The sequence below is a fragment of the Melopsittacus undulatus genome, chromosome 5 (assembly GCF_012275295.1).
Source record: "Melopsittacus undulatus isolate bMelUnd1 chromosome 5, bMelUnd1.mat.Z, whole genome shotgun sequence".
NCBI lineage: Eukaryota > Metazoa > Chordata > Aves > Psittaciformes > Psittaculidae > Melopsittacus > Melopsittacus undulatus.
In genome coordinates, this window is record NC_047531.1 from 38856834 (window position 1) to 38873267 (window position 16434).

The following is a 16434-nucleotide window of genomic DNA, read 5'->3' on the forward strand; positions in this document are numbered from 1 at the left end:
AGCCCTTTAACACACACACACTAGTGTTCCCTAAAATGCTAGTCTCTAATCCTGGTCTGACTGCAGTCAGGGGTCATTTTTAGTATTGCAGTAGGACAAGAATTTAACCCTTGGTATTTAATGGTGTTGTGAGCAAGAGGACACACACTAAATCAGATAGAGCACCAGTTCATCAACATACCTTTTTTATGTTTAGCCCTTAGATTTCAGTAGACAATCCAAGAGACAGGAACTTTGCTGTTCAGCCTTGGGCATAAAAGCATTTCAGCAGCATCAGACTCCCCTTCTTCCTTGTTCTTGACTGTTGACCATCTGAAGTATTGCAGTGTAGGTAATTGTGAAGAGGACTGAAAAGGGTCATAGAATAAATGAAAGAGAAAGGGAAAAATAGAGAAAAGAATACCTCTGGGCTCCCCCCTCTTTGAATACTTTACTATATCACTTTTTTTTTCTCCTGTCTTACTTTTCCCAACTTATATATATATGTTCATCAGCGCTGTCTTCCCTCAGCTCCTCAGACAAACCTCAGCTAAGAACTGTCACCTTAATCTGCTCCAGCCCAGACCCATCCTACCCTGAAACACACGTCTTCCCCGTGCACCTGACTTGCTCCCTCTGGAGCTTTCAGGGCAGCCATGCCTTCTAGCATCCCACTGAATCTTTTAAACTGGGAAGCTGTTCTGGTACCTGCTTTCTTTAATTCAAACAATGTAATTAACAGATTTTAAATTCATTTGTTCTTCTCAAAACTGTCACTGTGAATGTTTGGAGTCAAAATTTGGCAACAGGGACTTAGCTAAATGCTAGATACTACTGTTAGCTTTCTGCTGGACGCATAGGTGCATACTCCTGAGTGATGCTGCAGCTTTGCTCTGCTGACTGAGGCCTCTGTTTAATGTAGACTTTTTTGATTGAGTTAGAAAAGTCTAACCTGTTTTTTCAACATGACACTTCTAGTGTTAAAGAAAAAAGACGAAAACCCATAAGCTGATTTTTATTTGCTGTTATGCAGGGATGTGTCATCCAACCTTTTGTCCTCTTTTCCTGTGACGGGGCTACATGGTTTAACTCATTTAAAATTAACAGGAAATCATGCCCTACAAAGTTTGATATCATCTGAAAATTTTCCAGAACTCAAGTGAGTATATCATTAAAACTAATAAGCCACATTTGTGTTCATGTGCAATGGAAGGTGTGTCAGTGTGTAATGCATGTTACTTAGTATTGTCAGTCTTTGATCTGTGCTATTAAAACTAAAGCAAATATGATAAAAAATGATAGACTTCTTTTATTATGCTCACTTTTAACTGAAGAAACTATGAAGAGTTTTGAAATATTAACCTCGGTACTTGCTTAATATGAGCCACATCTGCTTCCTGGTGATATGTTTCGAAAGCTCTTAAAACAATACTGCTAGCAGCTTAGTGATATGTCTGTCTACTGGATTGTGCTTACAGAACTTCCATTATATTTAATCAGAACACAGCAAATACCAAGGGAAGAATATACTCCTGGAGTTCCAAAATATTTGACCTCGCTTGTTTGACCATGGTTTTTTTTTTCTGTTCTTTTTTGATAAAGATTCAGATAATACTTTGCCATTATTACTAAAACATTTTGATGCTCAGAATTTTCTGCTGGATGCTCTGTGATACAGGAAGGAAATGTTCTCTAGAGATCATCTGCAGCTCTGCCTGTCATGGGATGACCACAGAGAAATCACCATGACTTTAGGGCATTAGGGAGTGTCCCCTCATTCTCTCTTGATTTTTACATTTTAATTAGAGATTGCCAAATGCAACATATATTTTTTCTATGTTTTACTGTAAAATGCTTGCTATCATAAAATCTGAAACAATGAGTGTGCACATAGTTAAAGAATCACAGAATTGTTGATGTTGGAAGGAAACTCTGGAAGTCATCTTGTCCAACCCACACTACTCAAGCAGGGTCACCAGGATCAGTTACCAGTTGCCTAGGACCATGTCCAAACAACTTCTGAATGTTTCCAAGGAGGGAGACTCCATTCTTATGTCTTCAGCAGGTTTTCCTTTTGCACTGGCAAAGTCCTGTGAGTCTTAGCAGGCAGACAACTCAAGATGTTACCACTAATGAAAAGGACTGGAGTGTTTGGAATTATCAGTAAGGGAGTCACGAATAGGAGTGCGGAGCTGATTAAAACTGCAATGGCACGAGAATGCTCTAAGAGCTGAGCCCAGCCTGTCATGGCAAGCTTTGAGGAAGTAAAGTCAGGCTGCCATCCACTCCCTTCTTCTTGATCTGATGCTTTGATTCAGCACTATAAAGAACTCAGTGTTTGCTTCATTCATCATAACTGTAACTTCTCATTCACCAGCAGCCCCACACCTTTGCAATGTGGAAAATAACCTTGTGTTCTTTGCTGCTTAATCAAAAATCAGGAAAAAAAAGGCATTCCTTGCTGCAGAAGAATTATCAAGGATACAGATATCATCAGAAAGATAAGCAATAGAGAGAAATAAATTCAGCCTGTGTTTCTAAAAGAGTTTAGTTTGACAAAGTCCATATCTAATCACTCACATCAAATAAGCACCAGCCATTAAAAGGGTTGCTTCCAGCACTTTGTGGCTGAGAGTTGCTTCTTTTTTGTTGTTTTTTGGTTAGGGATTTTTATTTCTTTTTGTGTTGAATATATTTTTTATGAGAAAGAAATTCCACTCTCACCAAGAAAAGCTGATACTAATTTCTCTGCACTGCAAAGTATGTTTTGTCCTCTGTGCTCTGGGTGCCAGTCCTTCTGTGCAATTACGCTTTGCGCACACATTAGCAGCACTCACCAATTTTAGGCCTATCCGTATATCCTAGTAACCCAGGGGGAAAAAAGACCTAAAACTACAGAGAGGATAGGAAATGGAAGCATTGCTTTTTAAAGATAATTTAAAAGCAGTTGGGGTTTTTTGCCTACTTCATCAAAGTAGTGGACCAGTACAATGTGAGAGGTCCACATTTTCAGCGTATGACAGGCCAGCAGGCTGATAGAAGTGCAACAGCTTCTGGAAATCTGCAATTATTAAGCACACAGATTTGTTTGAAAGCTGAGAGAATACATTTGTTAGTCCCTTGAGCCCAAAATATCTGCTGTGGCTGATCATTTCCCCAGCTGTATCAATGACTTCCAAAAGGCTGGAAGCCACAAGTTACAGTGATCACCTTGCACAACTGTCAGTGCTTCTTTTGAGAAGCTTTTGTTTGCTTGTTTGTTTGTTTGTGGGTAATATTTTTTTTATATCCAGAAAAGGGGCATTTCTAGTTGGGAATTGAGGTTGGATTTAGCCCAGGTGACTAGCTATGGAGCTATGGGATAGTCTAGTCATCTATGAGTTTAATAATAGTTTATTTAAGGGCTTCTGGGAAATGTGTTCAAAAATGTTCAGTTGAGATCATCTTCTTATTTTAAAAGATGGCATGCACAGAAATGAATTAGAAATTAAGTATTTAAATATGCTGGCATGAGGTTGCTTAATAGCTGGATCTTGATTATCTTACACTTTCCTTGGAGTACCTTAAAAACACCTTATGAAGCTTTTTGCATTTGGGTACAAGGGTACACATTTTTGTTGCTAATTCCCAACAAACATGTAAATATATAGAATCTAAATGCCCCAAAATGCACTAATTTAAAATCACTTTAGAGTTCAGGGTTCTGATTTCTCTCCTTTGTACTAGGCTTTTGGCTAGCACACAAGTTTAAGTCCTGTTGGCACTGCGCCTGATTCTGACTGATTTCTTTGCAGATTTCCCAGGGGGTTAGAGGTTGCTTGGAATGCTCATTATGTTAATTTACATGATTAACCTGTTGAAAGTAATCTGATAGGAGGATCTAATTCTGTTCTATTCTTTTTAAGTTAAGTCAGAATAACTTTGCCTCTTTATCTTTGATTTTTTTTTTCATTTATTGGGCTTTTGGAATTCAGGTGACTTGTTAGGTTTTACTTTGTACTATTGGCAAACTGTGCAAATTAAATACCTCTGCTTCCAAAGAATAGAATTATCTGGGGAATAGAAGAAGTAGTTTATAGAACCTGAGTGTATTCAGTTCTTCCGTGTTACTCCAGATTTTGCACATCCCCAAAGGACTTAGATTCAAAACATATTGGAAATGAGCACTTTTCTGACAAAAGAAGCCCTCAGAATCATTTGAAACTCACATCTGTCCTCAGTGATACGTTAGGGATGACCTTCAAAGAGTTAGGAATAAATATCCACTGTCCTGCAGTGACCATGCTCATTTCGAAGACAATTAATAAAGTAAAACCTGTTCCTCAGTGACATTTGTTTTCACACACAGTGCCTTTCTAATTCATTCATGTTTAGTTTAGAGCAGTGCTTTCATGATTTGTACACAAAACACAATCTCCTTTTTTCCATTTTACTGGAAAAGAGTTGGATATGGGAAGATGTGGATAAAATTTAGATTCCAAAAGATCTCATTCTCACCAAACTAGAGAAATTCCATTTGAGAAGTGATGTTTTAGTTTTGTGTGTTAGGCAGGTAGATGCGGCTGTTATTTGCGGATCCCCCTTTTCTTAAAGAAACCAGTAAGAAAGTAACATGGAGAAACTGTTGGGTTACACTGTAAAATCATTCAAAATCACTAAATAGTAATACAGCTCTAAGAGAAACATTCACTCGGTGGCAAGGCAAGTATCTCCCAGTTTCATATCTCCCATGAAAATGCATAAGTGCCTTTAGATGCTTCATTGTGCCTTTACTAAAATTAGCCTAGAAATCATTTGCATTTCTGTTGTGGAATTTTATTTGTGAGTCCTCATTTTGTATTAGCATAACTGATTTTACCCATAGATATTTTTCCTTTCAGTCATGGCTATTTAAACATGTTCCTTTGTGCTAATAAAGGAGCAGTACAATCCAGTAACCCTGCTGCTAAACCACTATCATGGCACGCTTCCTTATTTTTCTACAGGGTTATGGAAATGCCTTATGCTTACCAGTGCTGTGCCTTCGGAGCTTGTGAGAGCCACTACAAAATCTCCAGCCAATGGAGCAAAGATGAGAATAGCAGCATTGATGATTTCCACAGGAAGGATGTGGGGTTGTTACAGATTCAAGGTAATCGCCATCTTTGGCTTTTAAATCTGCCTGAAAGCTATGAGCAGTCTCTGATGTCAGACAAATCCAATACTCTTTTGCAGTCACAGATTCAGCCTCTCACTGTCTCTTCCCCAGCATTATGTTATTCAAGCATTCCTATGCCTAGCAAACTCATTTTTTTCAGGTCTGTCTGTCAGAAATCTCACTCGCTCATCTTTCTGTCCAGATAATAATATAATAACATGGGAAGTGAAATCTTCCCTTTATGTGTGCGACAGGGAAGTGATGATGGTATGTAACTTCATACAAGAGCAGCACAGCAAAGATCAGGTTTCTCGCCAGCCTTGGAAGAAGCAGCACATCCTTGGCTCTCCTGCTGTGCACATGCTTCAGGATGACTCACAGAGCTTATGTGGCTACTTTGGCATACTTGCTGATATATTTTCCCGTACTTCCTAAGTACCAGAGAGTGCATCTGCTCTCCAGGACAGAAGACTACTGTAGTTTCCTTCCCCTTCAGCACAAGGTCTGTTACTTGACCTGTTACCTGTTATGTAGGTGCACATATACATGTTACACCATCCTGCTGCTTTCTGTGCTATCTCCACTGTGCAAACCAGTAAGTCTCGGAGTTCAGGGCTATCCCCAGTAAGAATACACTCAAGAATACACAGTGATGACTTAAGAAACAGAAAAACTCGAGTTAATCCTTAGTAGTCTGGCACAGCAGCAGAACTCATATTTTGAACTCCTCCCTAGGCAGTCGTCACACTGGCAATTGGGTAACAGAGAATGTGATCACTTTCAGAGCAGTGATTGTGCCAACTTTTTAAATGATCCTGAGTACAGTAATTCAAAACCAAGTAGGCATGTGTCTGCTTCTGCTCACAGTTTGGCAGGGAAAAGGACGAGAGCAGGCCTTAAATACCACAGGCATGATTGCAATTTGTACTAAAAGAAGTTTTCCTGAAAATCTGGGTATTTTCTCCCCTGCAGATGAGCGTGACTTTGAAGACTTTTTTCCTGACTTTGAAGAAGATTTGAAAGCTCATCATTCAGTGCAGTGCTCACCTTCTCCAGGTATGAAACTGCCAGACAGACAGGACTCCAAGCACAATGTTACCAGATACTCTAGATGCAGAACAAACTCTGTATCCAACACTAGTAGAATAAAATGGCATTTTGCAATAAAGTGGTGAGATTAATGCAAATACATGCACAATAATATAAAATTTTGCACTGAAATGCAGAAAACTATTCAGGTATTAAATTCATCTATTAGTGTAACAAGTTTTACCCAGTCCTGAATCAGATCCTTCCTCCAAGTCCCTTTTGGGGAATGAGAGAGCAAAGACTCTGTTCTACCAAGACACAGATGATAAAAGGCAGCAGAATCTTTGCTCACTCAGTCTTTTGTAAAGCTAAAGTAATTCTTCTGAACTTTTCTGAGTTACTTTACACGAGCTTCTTGAACAACACACAGTTTAGTTGAATGTCTAGGAAATACCAAACAGTACTATATTGCTGCACATGGTCCGTTGCAAAGGACTCTCCGCACTGTTATTTCCTTTATAGAATAGTGCATCTCTGGCTTCTCAGTGTGGCAGAAAGGAAAAATAAATACATTGGTTGAATTGCATGGGTACAGGGTTCCACTGAAAGTTTCCCTTAAGGCAAGGAAAGAAACGTGTCTCCTTGGAAGGTTGCTTCTAGCTTTAAGATCTGTGGATATAAGGTTTGCTTGCTTGATTCAGCCTTTTCCCTAACCATTCTTTCATTGTGAAACATAAACTAAAATACCCAAGTGACAACCTAGGACTTCAGTATATATTCCAAGCCAAGATTCCTTTTTGGAACAGCAAATAATAATAGGCTTTTTAAGTTATGTAGTAGGAAAGGCAGGAAGCCAAAGAATTTAGAACCATTTGACCATCACATATTCTCCTACGGCCTAAATGTAATTACTGCTTTCACAAAAATGTTGCTGTCTTCAAGGTAAGGTATCACCAGACTCAAGAGAAAATTTGGCTTCCATGTTGATCTTTCAAATGGTATCTTAGAAAAACTTGACACAGTGGATGCTTATGTCAACTTGATGACAACAGCTGTAGTTATATGGAGCGCATTTGAGCTGCGGGGTTTGTGTCTTCATGGAGAAGCACAGACCATTGTAAAGGACTTCCTTTGAGAGAATATAGCTGGCTTGTACCAACATAAATAATGTTTCTCAGACTGCAGAACATTCAGCTTCAACTGCACAGCATATGAACTTCAGTTTATGAGAATATACACCAGGCTTCGATCTTAATGACCTGCCTTCAGCCACAGTTCATTAGAAGCTTCTCCGAAAAGGCAGCACTTTGAAATGAAAAGACAGCCTCAATTTTCTTCATCCATATAATGACTTGTTATAAGACAACCAAAGTGCATCTGTTGACATTCATTACACCACACTTCACCAGGATTCAATAGCAGCTTGCCCTAGTTTAGTGAGAGATATCTTTTTCAGCTTTTTTCACACACTGACAAACTTTGCAGTGTTTCTTGAAACTACCAACTGAACATTGACATTGCACTTGTACTGCTAGGCACAAAAGGAAACCCATAGACTATTTGACTTAAGGGACAAAGGCTCATGTAACACAACGTGCAACATGCATTTAGCAGTATGTTATCAAGGTCTCATATTATTGCAAAGGAAGAGCAAATTCACAGGTCCCCTTTTGGACTGAAACTCATTGCTTGGCTGTGCTGAGAACCTGCACGAAGCAGTGAAATCTTTGCACTTTAGAAAGTGCAAAACTGATGTTTGTTTCACATGGGTTTTCCATAACCTTTTCATTTTGTCATTTCAGGTCCCTTCAAACCATGTGACCATCTATTTGGTAGCTGGCTGATCCGAATTGGAGTGTGGACCATAGTGGGTTTGACCTTTATTTGCAATGCACTGGTGTCTGCTACAGTTTTCAGATCTCCATTGTATATGTCCTCCATAAAACTGTTGATCAGTTTAATAGCTATTGTAAATGCCTTGATGGGTCTGGCCAGCGGAGTACTGGCTAGTGTGGATGCATCAACTTTTGGTAGCTTTGCTCAGTACGGAGCACAGTGGGAAAGTGGAATTGGTTGCCAAATAACTGGGCTTCTCTCAATTTTTGCTTCAGAGGCTTCCATTTTCCTCCTTACCCTAGCTGCACTTGAACGTGCATTCTCTGTAAAACACGCTACAAAGTTTGAAACAAAATCTTCCATTGCTAGCATAAAAATTGCCATTTTCTTTTGCTTTATGTTGTCACTAATCATTGCAATGATACCCCTTCTCACTGGGAGTGAGTATGGGGTTTCTCCACTTTGTTTACCACTACCATTTGGAGAACCCACTGCTATGGGCTACATGGTAGCACTGGTATTGTTGAACTCCCTTTGTTTTCTGGTAATGACTATTGCTTATACAAAGCTCTACTGTAGTTTAGAAAAGGGAGAACTAGACAACATCTGGGATTGCTCTATGGTCAAACATATAGCCTTGTTACTTTTTACTAATTGCATTCTTTATTGCCCTGTGGCCTTCTTATCTTTTTCCTCCTTGCTAAACCTTACTTTTATCAGCCCAGAAGTGATTAAGTCAATACTGCTGGTGATTGTCCCACTGCCTGCATGTCTAAACCCACTCCTTTATATACTTTTCAATCCACACTTTAAGGAGGACTTGGGAAGCCTTCGAAAGCAAACTTTGTTATGGAGGAGATCAAAACATGCTAGTCTGATCTCTGTGAATTCAGAAGACATAGAAAAACAATCTTGTGACTCAACACAAGCATTGGTAACCTTCACAAGTGCCAGCATATCATATGATATGCCTAGCAGCAATTCACTAATGCCATCATCTTATCAAATGACAGAAAGCTGCAATCTTTCATCAGTGGCATTTGTTCCATGTCGCTAGTTTCAGTGGCATTCCAGAAAATATCTATGTTTACAAAATTTTTAATCCCAAAAGTAGGTATGGATGTGTGTATACACGCTGGAGAGTGCCTCTGAGTTACTGTTACACACATCAGTAAACAGACAATGACAAAACTTGCAGCAGGCTGAAAATCAAATACTTGAGCCTTCTCAGCCTGCTTCTGAAATGCTGAGATGAAGAGAGAAACTGCAAGTTGGTGCAGTGTGCAGTTGTATCAGCTGCTCTCTTTTAAAGTAGCACTACTCAGAAAGGCGTCAGTTGTTCAAGAGCAAAGTTAGCACGTTAAATTGGTAAGCTGTTTTCTCAAAGCATCACCTGGTGCAGTTTTATGAGCTTGGGTTCTCCCCACTTTCCCCCCTCCCCACTATTGCAATTTGGGTTTATTAATAGTTTTTAAGTGCCATGATATTTTTCATGAGCATCTGTGTATGGCCCTCATTCAACAAGGTATCTAAATGGAAGAGCAGTCCTATTAAGCAAATAAAGGATATTAATATCATAAATTTAAAGCAGCTTAAGAAAGAAGTGATTTGATCACATTTTGTAAGTGGCTACTTCTGGGAAACAGAAGTTTGAGAGCAGAGGACTGCTCATTCAAGAGCGAAGAATCTGGTAGGATCAACTGGAAGTTGACACTAGGGATATGCAGCATAGAAATAAAGGTGCAAATTGTTGACAGTGATGGTCATTAGGCAATAGTACCATCTGTCACCAAGAATCTCTAAATTCAAATTGGATATATTGCCAAAAAAGGTATTGGATCAGCTACTGGAATTCAGGGACTTCTGATGGCTTTAGTTCAGGAAAAGATTAGATTAGATTAATACAGAGTTCCTCTATGGCTCTAAATCCATTAACACTTTGCTGAATCAAGGCATGTATGTTTACACATTAGAAGCATCCCAGTTAGAGATGAAAGACTTCAGGCCTTCCTTTGCCAAGTCTACCGTGAAAATATGTCAGGCCACAGAGCCACCTTCACTTCCCTAGAGTATCAGTCTCTGACCTTGCCAAGCCATCAGGGGATATTCCAGTATCCTTTTCTCAGAACTGGCACCTTTTTCTTGAGTGAGCTGATCATTTAAGACATACAAGTGCACAAATCTAATCTTTTTTTTGTTGTTAAAAATAGCTCCCTGAGGAGTAACATTTAATAGCCCAGTGCTCACCGCTCAGTTAATGGCCACTCAACCTCCAGGTGAATTAGACTAATTTTTAACATTACCAAGGTTATGCTAGCCCGGTAATTATGGTAATCAGTTACAGATGATCTCTGTTGTTCATCTGTTACTGTATATAAAACTTGCTGGGACTCAAAGGACAGATTTTTCACAATGAAGAATTTGTTGCCAACAATGGATATGCCTTGATTTTCTTGTCCATTCACACTGGCATATTTTCAGTTCTGCAGTTACAGATGGCATCAGTTGACTTTGGCTGACATGTTCATCCTTCAGGAAAAAACATGAACCAATGCTAGAATTATGTATGACAAAGTCAGCTGAGAACTTATCTTAATCCTTTATCTCTTGTGGGTTTTGAAGCAGTGCGGCAGACAGCTGCAGAAGGATGCCTGAAACCACTTTGGATTAAACAGAGGATCAGTCAACCATTGCACAATACCTATTACCATGTTTACTTAGCTTTAATTTAACTGGGGTCCATCTGTGCTGCTCTGCTTAATGTCAGTGAAATTCCTTTCAGCTCGCTATATTTAAGAAGTTTGTAAAGTGATTTGAGAAGCAAATTAAGGTTATAATTCTAAAGGCTAGTTAAAGAAAGCTTCTTTTATCAGAACTTTTCTAGCTTGCAGAAAGTCCTAAAGGCTTTGTGTCTTATTTTTATAAGCATGTTTGAAATATTTTGATCAGATATTTTAAACTTGAAATTGTTAAAATTCATTTAATAGATTTTTAAAGTAAAATGTGTAAATATAGAACTGTATTTATTATTACAGTGAAATGCAACCACAGTAAAGGACGTGAGATTAAGCCCTGTACAGTTTCGTATTGATATTTGCTATATTTTCTGCTCATATATATTACTAAATTCATTATCTGTAAATAATATAATGTAAATGTGTAGTGATTGTAAATAGGTGACATGGTTTCTTTTCTATCAGTGTTCCAAACATATGTAAGTTGTAATAAAATGTGACTACACAGTAAAGAGCATTTAATCAGGACCTAACACCTCACAAAATTGCATTCATTCTCAATTAATCCTTCCCAAGTTTTATGCTAACCTCCCAAACATCTGAAATTCTTGGCAAACTATAAATGACAGGTTGTGTGCTCTCATTAGGTGCCCAGGGAGTTGGGGAAAAGAGAAGAATGTTTCATTTCAACACAAAGTCTTTGACCAAAACTTCCCTCACGGACTCTTATGAACAGATCCTGCTCCCTGTGCGCATTGTCCACATCTCAATGATGACCTCTCACAATTGCTACATGCAAGACTGGCTCCTCTGCCTGTGTGACAAGGGCATGCATCAGGTCAGGTGGTGAATGTTACCAGCAGGCTTCAGACCATATTGGACCACATGAGGGGAGGAGGTTCTGATGCACTAGGTGGCTGCTTCTGCTGAGACAGCAAGTTCTCCCATATGTGTCCTGATCTTCATTCCAGTCCCTTGTGTGGCAGATGAAACAGGCCAGGGGATTACAAAACAGCTGGAAATTCATCTGATACATACAAAGAGGCCATCACTTTTTCAGCTTTAAGCCATAGCTTTTTCTGCTTTACAGGAGTGGGCTTCACTTACTTCCTCTGACTGTTGTATGAAACACTGGAAAACTCATCCCATTATCAGCCATTTCTCTCTCATCAGTTTAGGGTGCTATCTGAAAGTTAAGATCTTATTGAAATCCTCATTACACAACCACTTGAGAGAGGCTTAAATGATTTAAAATATTTGTAGCAAAATTAGTGTCCTTCCTGTAGGACAAGGAAGTGGAGACAGAAGAGTAAGAACATGAATACAGGAAAGCTAACAATAAAAGACCAGAACTAGGATCACAGCAGCAACAACAGTGTTAGAAAATCCTTTCCAGATCGATGAGGCACAGTGATTGTGCAGAAGCTCGGGTGCTGCCGGAGAACACTGCTCAAACTCCAGCAGAGCTGCAATGCTTCCACCAGCAAAAGGACCAGCATCTCTACCAACCATATTAAGCGCCTTGTGTTCTCTTTCAATAACGTGTGCCAACCAAGGGACAAATCTTTCATTCTGTAATAGTGTCATTTTAAAATATGTAGGTACTATTGTATGTTATCTAAACTAAGCTTAGGAAATTGATTCAGTCAGGTCTTTATTTGTCTTTGCTTGAAGAGTCCCAGCTACATGAGATTAGAAATTTTAAAGAAAAATAGAGATTTACCCATGCTAATAAAGCAGAAGGAACTCCATGTGTTGCACCTAATGCTTGCAAGGTACTGGGGAAAAAAAGGCAGTATCAACATTACAAACATCTTGTTCACATAATGACTGTCACCGGCTCATGCTCCAGTGACTCTGGAGACATAGGAAATATGAATATGTTCTCTTCATAAAACAATTTGTTGTGACATTGTCAGAATTATCTAAGGATCCAATCTCAGTCACAGGAAAAAACCAAACATTAAGAATATTCCTCTTGAGAGCTGGCCCCCAGCCAGGGTTTCTAGAAGTCTCAGTCACAAAGAGTCCACTCAAAATCCCTATTTAATCTTTTCACACGTGGCAACGTGTTCCACTTGTCAAGTAAAAAACATGCTTCATTAACAAGGGAAAAAAACGCCTGTCTGTGAATCCAAAGACTTGCACCAAGTATTATGCAAGTACCAACAGTCTTCTCCAACCAGCCCTGAAAGTCTCATGACTCTAATACTCAAAGGAAATTTCAAACATCTCCTTTTTCGTCTGGTGTCATTCTTGATATGTAATCATTGTTTTGACAGGTGTCTGCAGTTACTAATTTGGTTCCATGCATAACAACAGCTTCTCAGGACTATCTACAGATGTCACTGCAGTGATTATCAGCACTTCCAGTTTATGACGTTTCCTGAAGATCTCTCCCAGCCTTCTAAGAAAAAAGTAACTGGGGAGATTGTTCTACTAGAAACAGTTTTTGTCTCCTGTAGGAAGTACCACAGCTGCCTGTGAAACTCTCCTAGGCCTCTTTTCTGGTTAACTAAGAAAATGAATCCAGAAAGTTTTGTGTGGCCAGAGAGTGAATTCTAGGATATGAAATCAGTCTTAAATCTGCAGTGTTAACAAGTTAACAGCACTCCTCTGCCTGAACATCATCATCAGGCAGCAAACGAAAGAGGATCCAAGATCATTGTTCCAGGAAAATACATAGAAGAGATGATTGATGAGAACATGTCTAAATCATGCCAAACTAACCTAGAGGAAAAGCTAGCCATTGGCATCTTAGTTCATGAACTGGGAAAAAACTCCCTGACTGAATGCCCTACTGTGAATGCAAAGTGTGAGGAGTTTTGCTTTATTTGATATACCCTTGTCCCTGTATACTGACAATCCTTCGTATTGTTGGGTTTTCCAATGGGTTGGTTGGTTGGCTTTGGGGGGTGGGGGTTGTGGTGTGTAGGTTTGGGCAGCTGTTCAGCCACAGATTCACCCAAAAGCTGTTACCTTCCTGTTCATACAAAACCTGCTTCTCTGGACGATGCCAATACTTCCTCACTGCCATCCCTCCATGCCTCTCTGTCCCATGCTCACCTTGCTTCTGGCTAATACCCGAGATGTGCATCTGGGATTCCAGAAAGCTTTGCAGTTTTGGGGACATGCTCTTGCTCACATTTGTCTGATTAAGAGATCACCTCCTAGTTTCAAGTAACTTTCTTCTCAAATTACAGAATTAACAATATGAGTTATTAAAGCTGTTGATGTTATAAGCTATATACCATATAGCTAGGTCTGTTTTACCAAGTCTTGGTGTCCTTCACTTATGGAAATGGTGCTATCAAGTCAGAAGAGGCTGATGCAGAGGCAGTGACAGGAATTGCCAGTCACACATCACACTAATATGCAAAAACTGCAGAAAAAAAAGCATTTCCATGAAAAGAAAATAGCACCTTTATACAAGGGTCAGTAGCAAATAAACAATAAATGATTGTGCTTTATTGGCTTCAGCAAGTGTTAGGTTTGGTGAGCTGACAAGCTATTCATAAGTCAAATACTTTCTTCTATTCACTCCACTTAAATAGGAGCCGATGATCCTTCCATGTACAGAATTGAAATAAAGATCAAAGAAAACTACCAGTATTATTTAGTTCTGTCCCTGAATACTGATATCAATTCTTTCTATCTACAAGAATTGCTATGCTTTCCCTTGAAATGAATCCTTTCTCCTTTTCCCGTCCTCTTGACATTATTATTTACACAACATTGATGGTGTATGCAGGCCTTCCCAGGTCTTAAAACACTTTTTCCTTCCCTAGAGGGTTTTACAGCAGTAAGAAATCCATTTTGAGAGCCATAGGTGAGCTGTTCTCAGTAACAATCTCTCTCTACTTTTATTATTATCTGTGTTGGGAGAGCACTTTAGAGCTTTGGTCATGGACCAGCATTCCCACTGCTCTAACTGCAGTATAAATACAAAAGGAAGAAGGCTGCTTGAGAGCAGAGTTAACTCTGAATCCATATAAAGAAACAGGAAAAAAAAAATGGGTAAGAAATCCCAAAGGCCTTTCCGGAAAGGAATTCAGGGTCTTTGCAAGGAGCCTTTTGCACTTCAGTGGATTTCAGCAAGTTTTTATTTCCATAGCAAATATTCCATTTTGCATAGTGGAACTTGTCATGTTTGTAGGCAGTGAAACTGCAGCATAGTCCTAAAAACTGTTGTTTTATGGCAGAGTGAAGCATTTCTCTTCAAATCGGACCTCATAAATGATACACTAGGCCTGATGGGTTTTGTTAGAAGGTAAATAAGTGACACACAATAGAGCCGTTGTCCACTGAGCACCATTCTTACACCAAGAGCCTTTCAAAATGACAGCAGCATCATAAAAGTGCTTTGATCTACGAAGGATCAAATATCTTTGTTTCCTATTAACATAACTTTCTTTCCCAACAGAGCACAGAGCATTTCTGATAATGGTGCTCTATTACGATAATTAGAAAAAGATTGTCCAGTTCTGTTTCCCCCTTCGAGCTCCCTGGCAAATCTCTCCCTTTGTGTCATTCTGATTTTCTACCCCAAATACCTCTGTCATAAGGAAAAAATTTAAAAGTTTCACATTTCATGGCTCCGAAGCTTCGGCTGCCAAGGTGATGTTGAGCAGCCATTAAAGGATTCTGAAGGAGGACCCAGGCTGAAAATTAAGCCATCACCTTTTAAACAACCAATATTTTTCTTTAATGTGAGCAAGATTTTCAGTAACTGTGCCACAGATTGTTTCATAAGCCAGCAGGAATGTGCCCTGGGTTTGTGTGCAAAGGAGCCATGAGAAAACATTGCAGGAAAAGCTTGTCCCAGGGGATGTGCGGGTGTAATATGACCAGAACCAGAATTCGTACGACAGATGACAGATGGAGGAAGATACTTGCTAAGGGAGTATTCCCAGACATCCTACTGCAGACCTATGTTCATTACTCTGCTATGAGGTGCTCTGGCTTTTGCCCTTTCCATCAGAGATGTACATCTGAGGTGGCTCGTTTTGCCATGCACCTAGTGCCACCATGTGCCCAAGTGAGCCTCATCGCCACTGTGAAACCCTTCCCTTTCCAGTGTCTGATTCCATGAGTCATCCCTCTTCCGCAAGGCTCAGAAAGGCAATTTGAGGAAACTCCCTTTGCAGATTTGGGGAATTCCTGTGGAAGGAACACTCCCAGGCTTCCCCTCACTAGTGGTGGTGGAGACAGGCACAAGGCAGGCAGTGGGAGCCCTTAAGCTTCAATGCTTTTCCATACAGAACACAGCATCCTTGATCAGTGAGATGGTTGCCAGGCAAGGCAAAACACTTAACTGCAGAAAGGAAATCATCAATGAAGGGATCAACTGATGAAAGTGATCAAAGGGCTCCAGCTTTGTAACAGAAAAGGATCTCATGAGCCACACTGAGGAAGATTACAGCAGGAAAGCCAAAGGCACAGAAAACAGACCCCAACCAAGCAGATCTGGGAAAAAGCATGTACAGAGGACTCTCATGTCCGTACAGAATGGTCAGGAAATCAAGGAGACTAAGTGTATTGGGACTTTATTTTGTTCATACCTATACTCATATATATACTTTTGTTCATATCTATAGCATATGATATGTTCATATCATATGTTATTCTATATAAAGCACATGTTCCTGTCTGCTTCAACTATCTGAAATAGTAAGCTTTAAACCCAGAGTATTTAGCAGGCTGGGGATGGGACAGGGA

General features: G+C 39.6%; 1 protein-coding gene across 2 annotated transcripts in view; it reads left to right on the top strand.

Moving 5' to 3' along the window:
- Positions 1-11266, top strand: part of LGR5 (leucine rich repeat containing G protein-coupled receptor 5) — a 91595-nt gene extending 80329 nt beyond the window's left edge. For both annotated transcript variants that reach the window (XM_005142570.3, XM_034063360.1), the window contains 4 exons: positions 1013-1138; positions 4965-5110; positions 6089-6172; positions 7948-11266. In XM_005142570.3, coding sequence (XP_005142627.2) covers positions 1013-1138; positions 4965-5110; positions 6089-6172; positions 7948-9038 — 1447 coding nt within the window. In that variant the 3' untranslated portion in view covers positions 9039-11266. The remainder of the gene's footprint in view (positions 1-1012; positions 1139-4964; positions 5111-6088; positions 6173-7947) is intronic.
- Positions 11267-16434: the final 5168 nt, after the last annotated feature.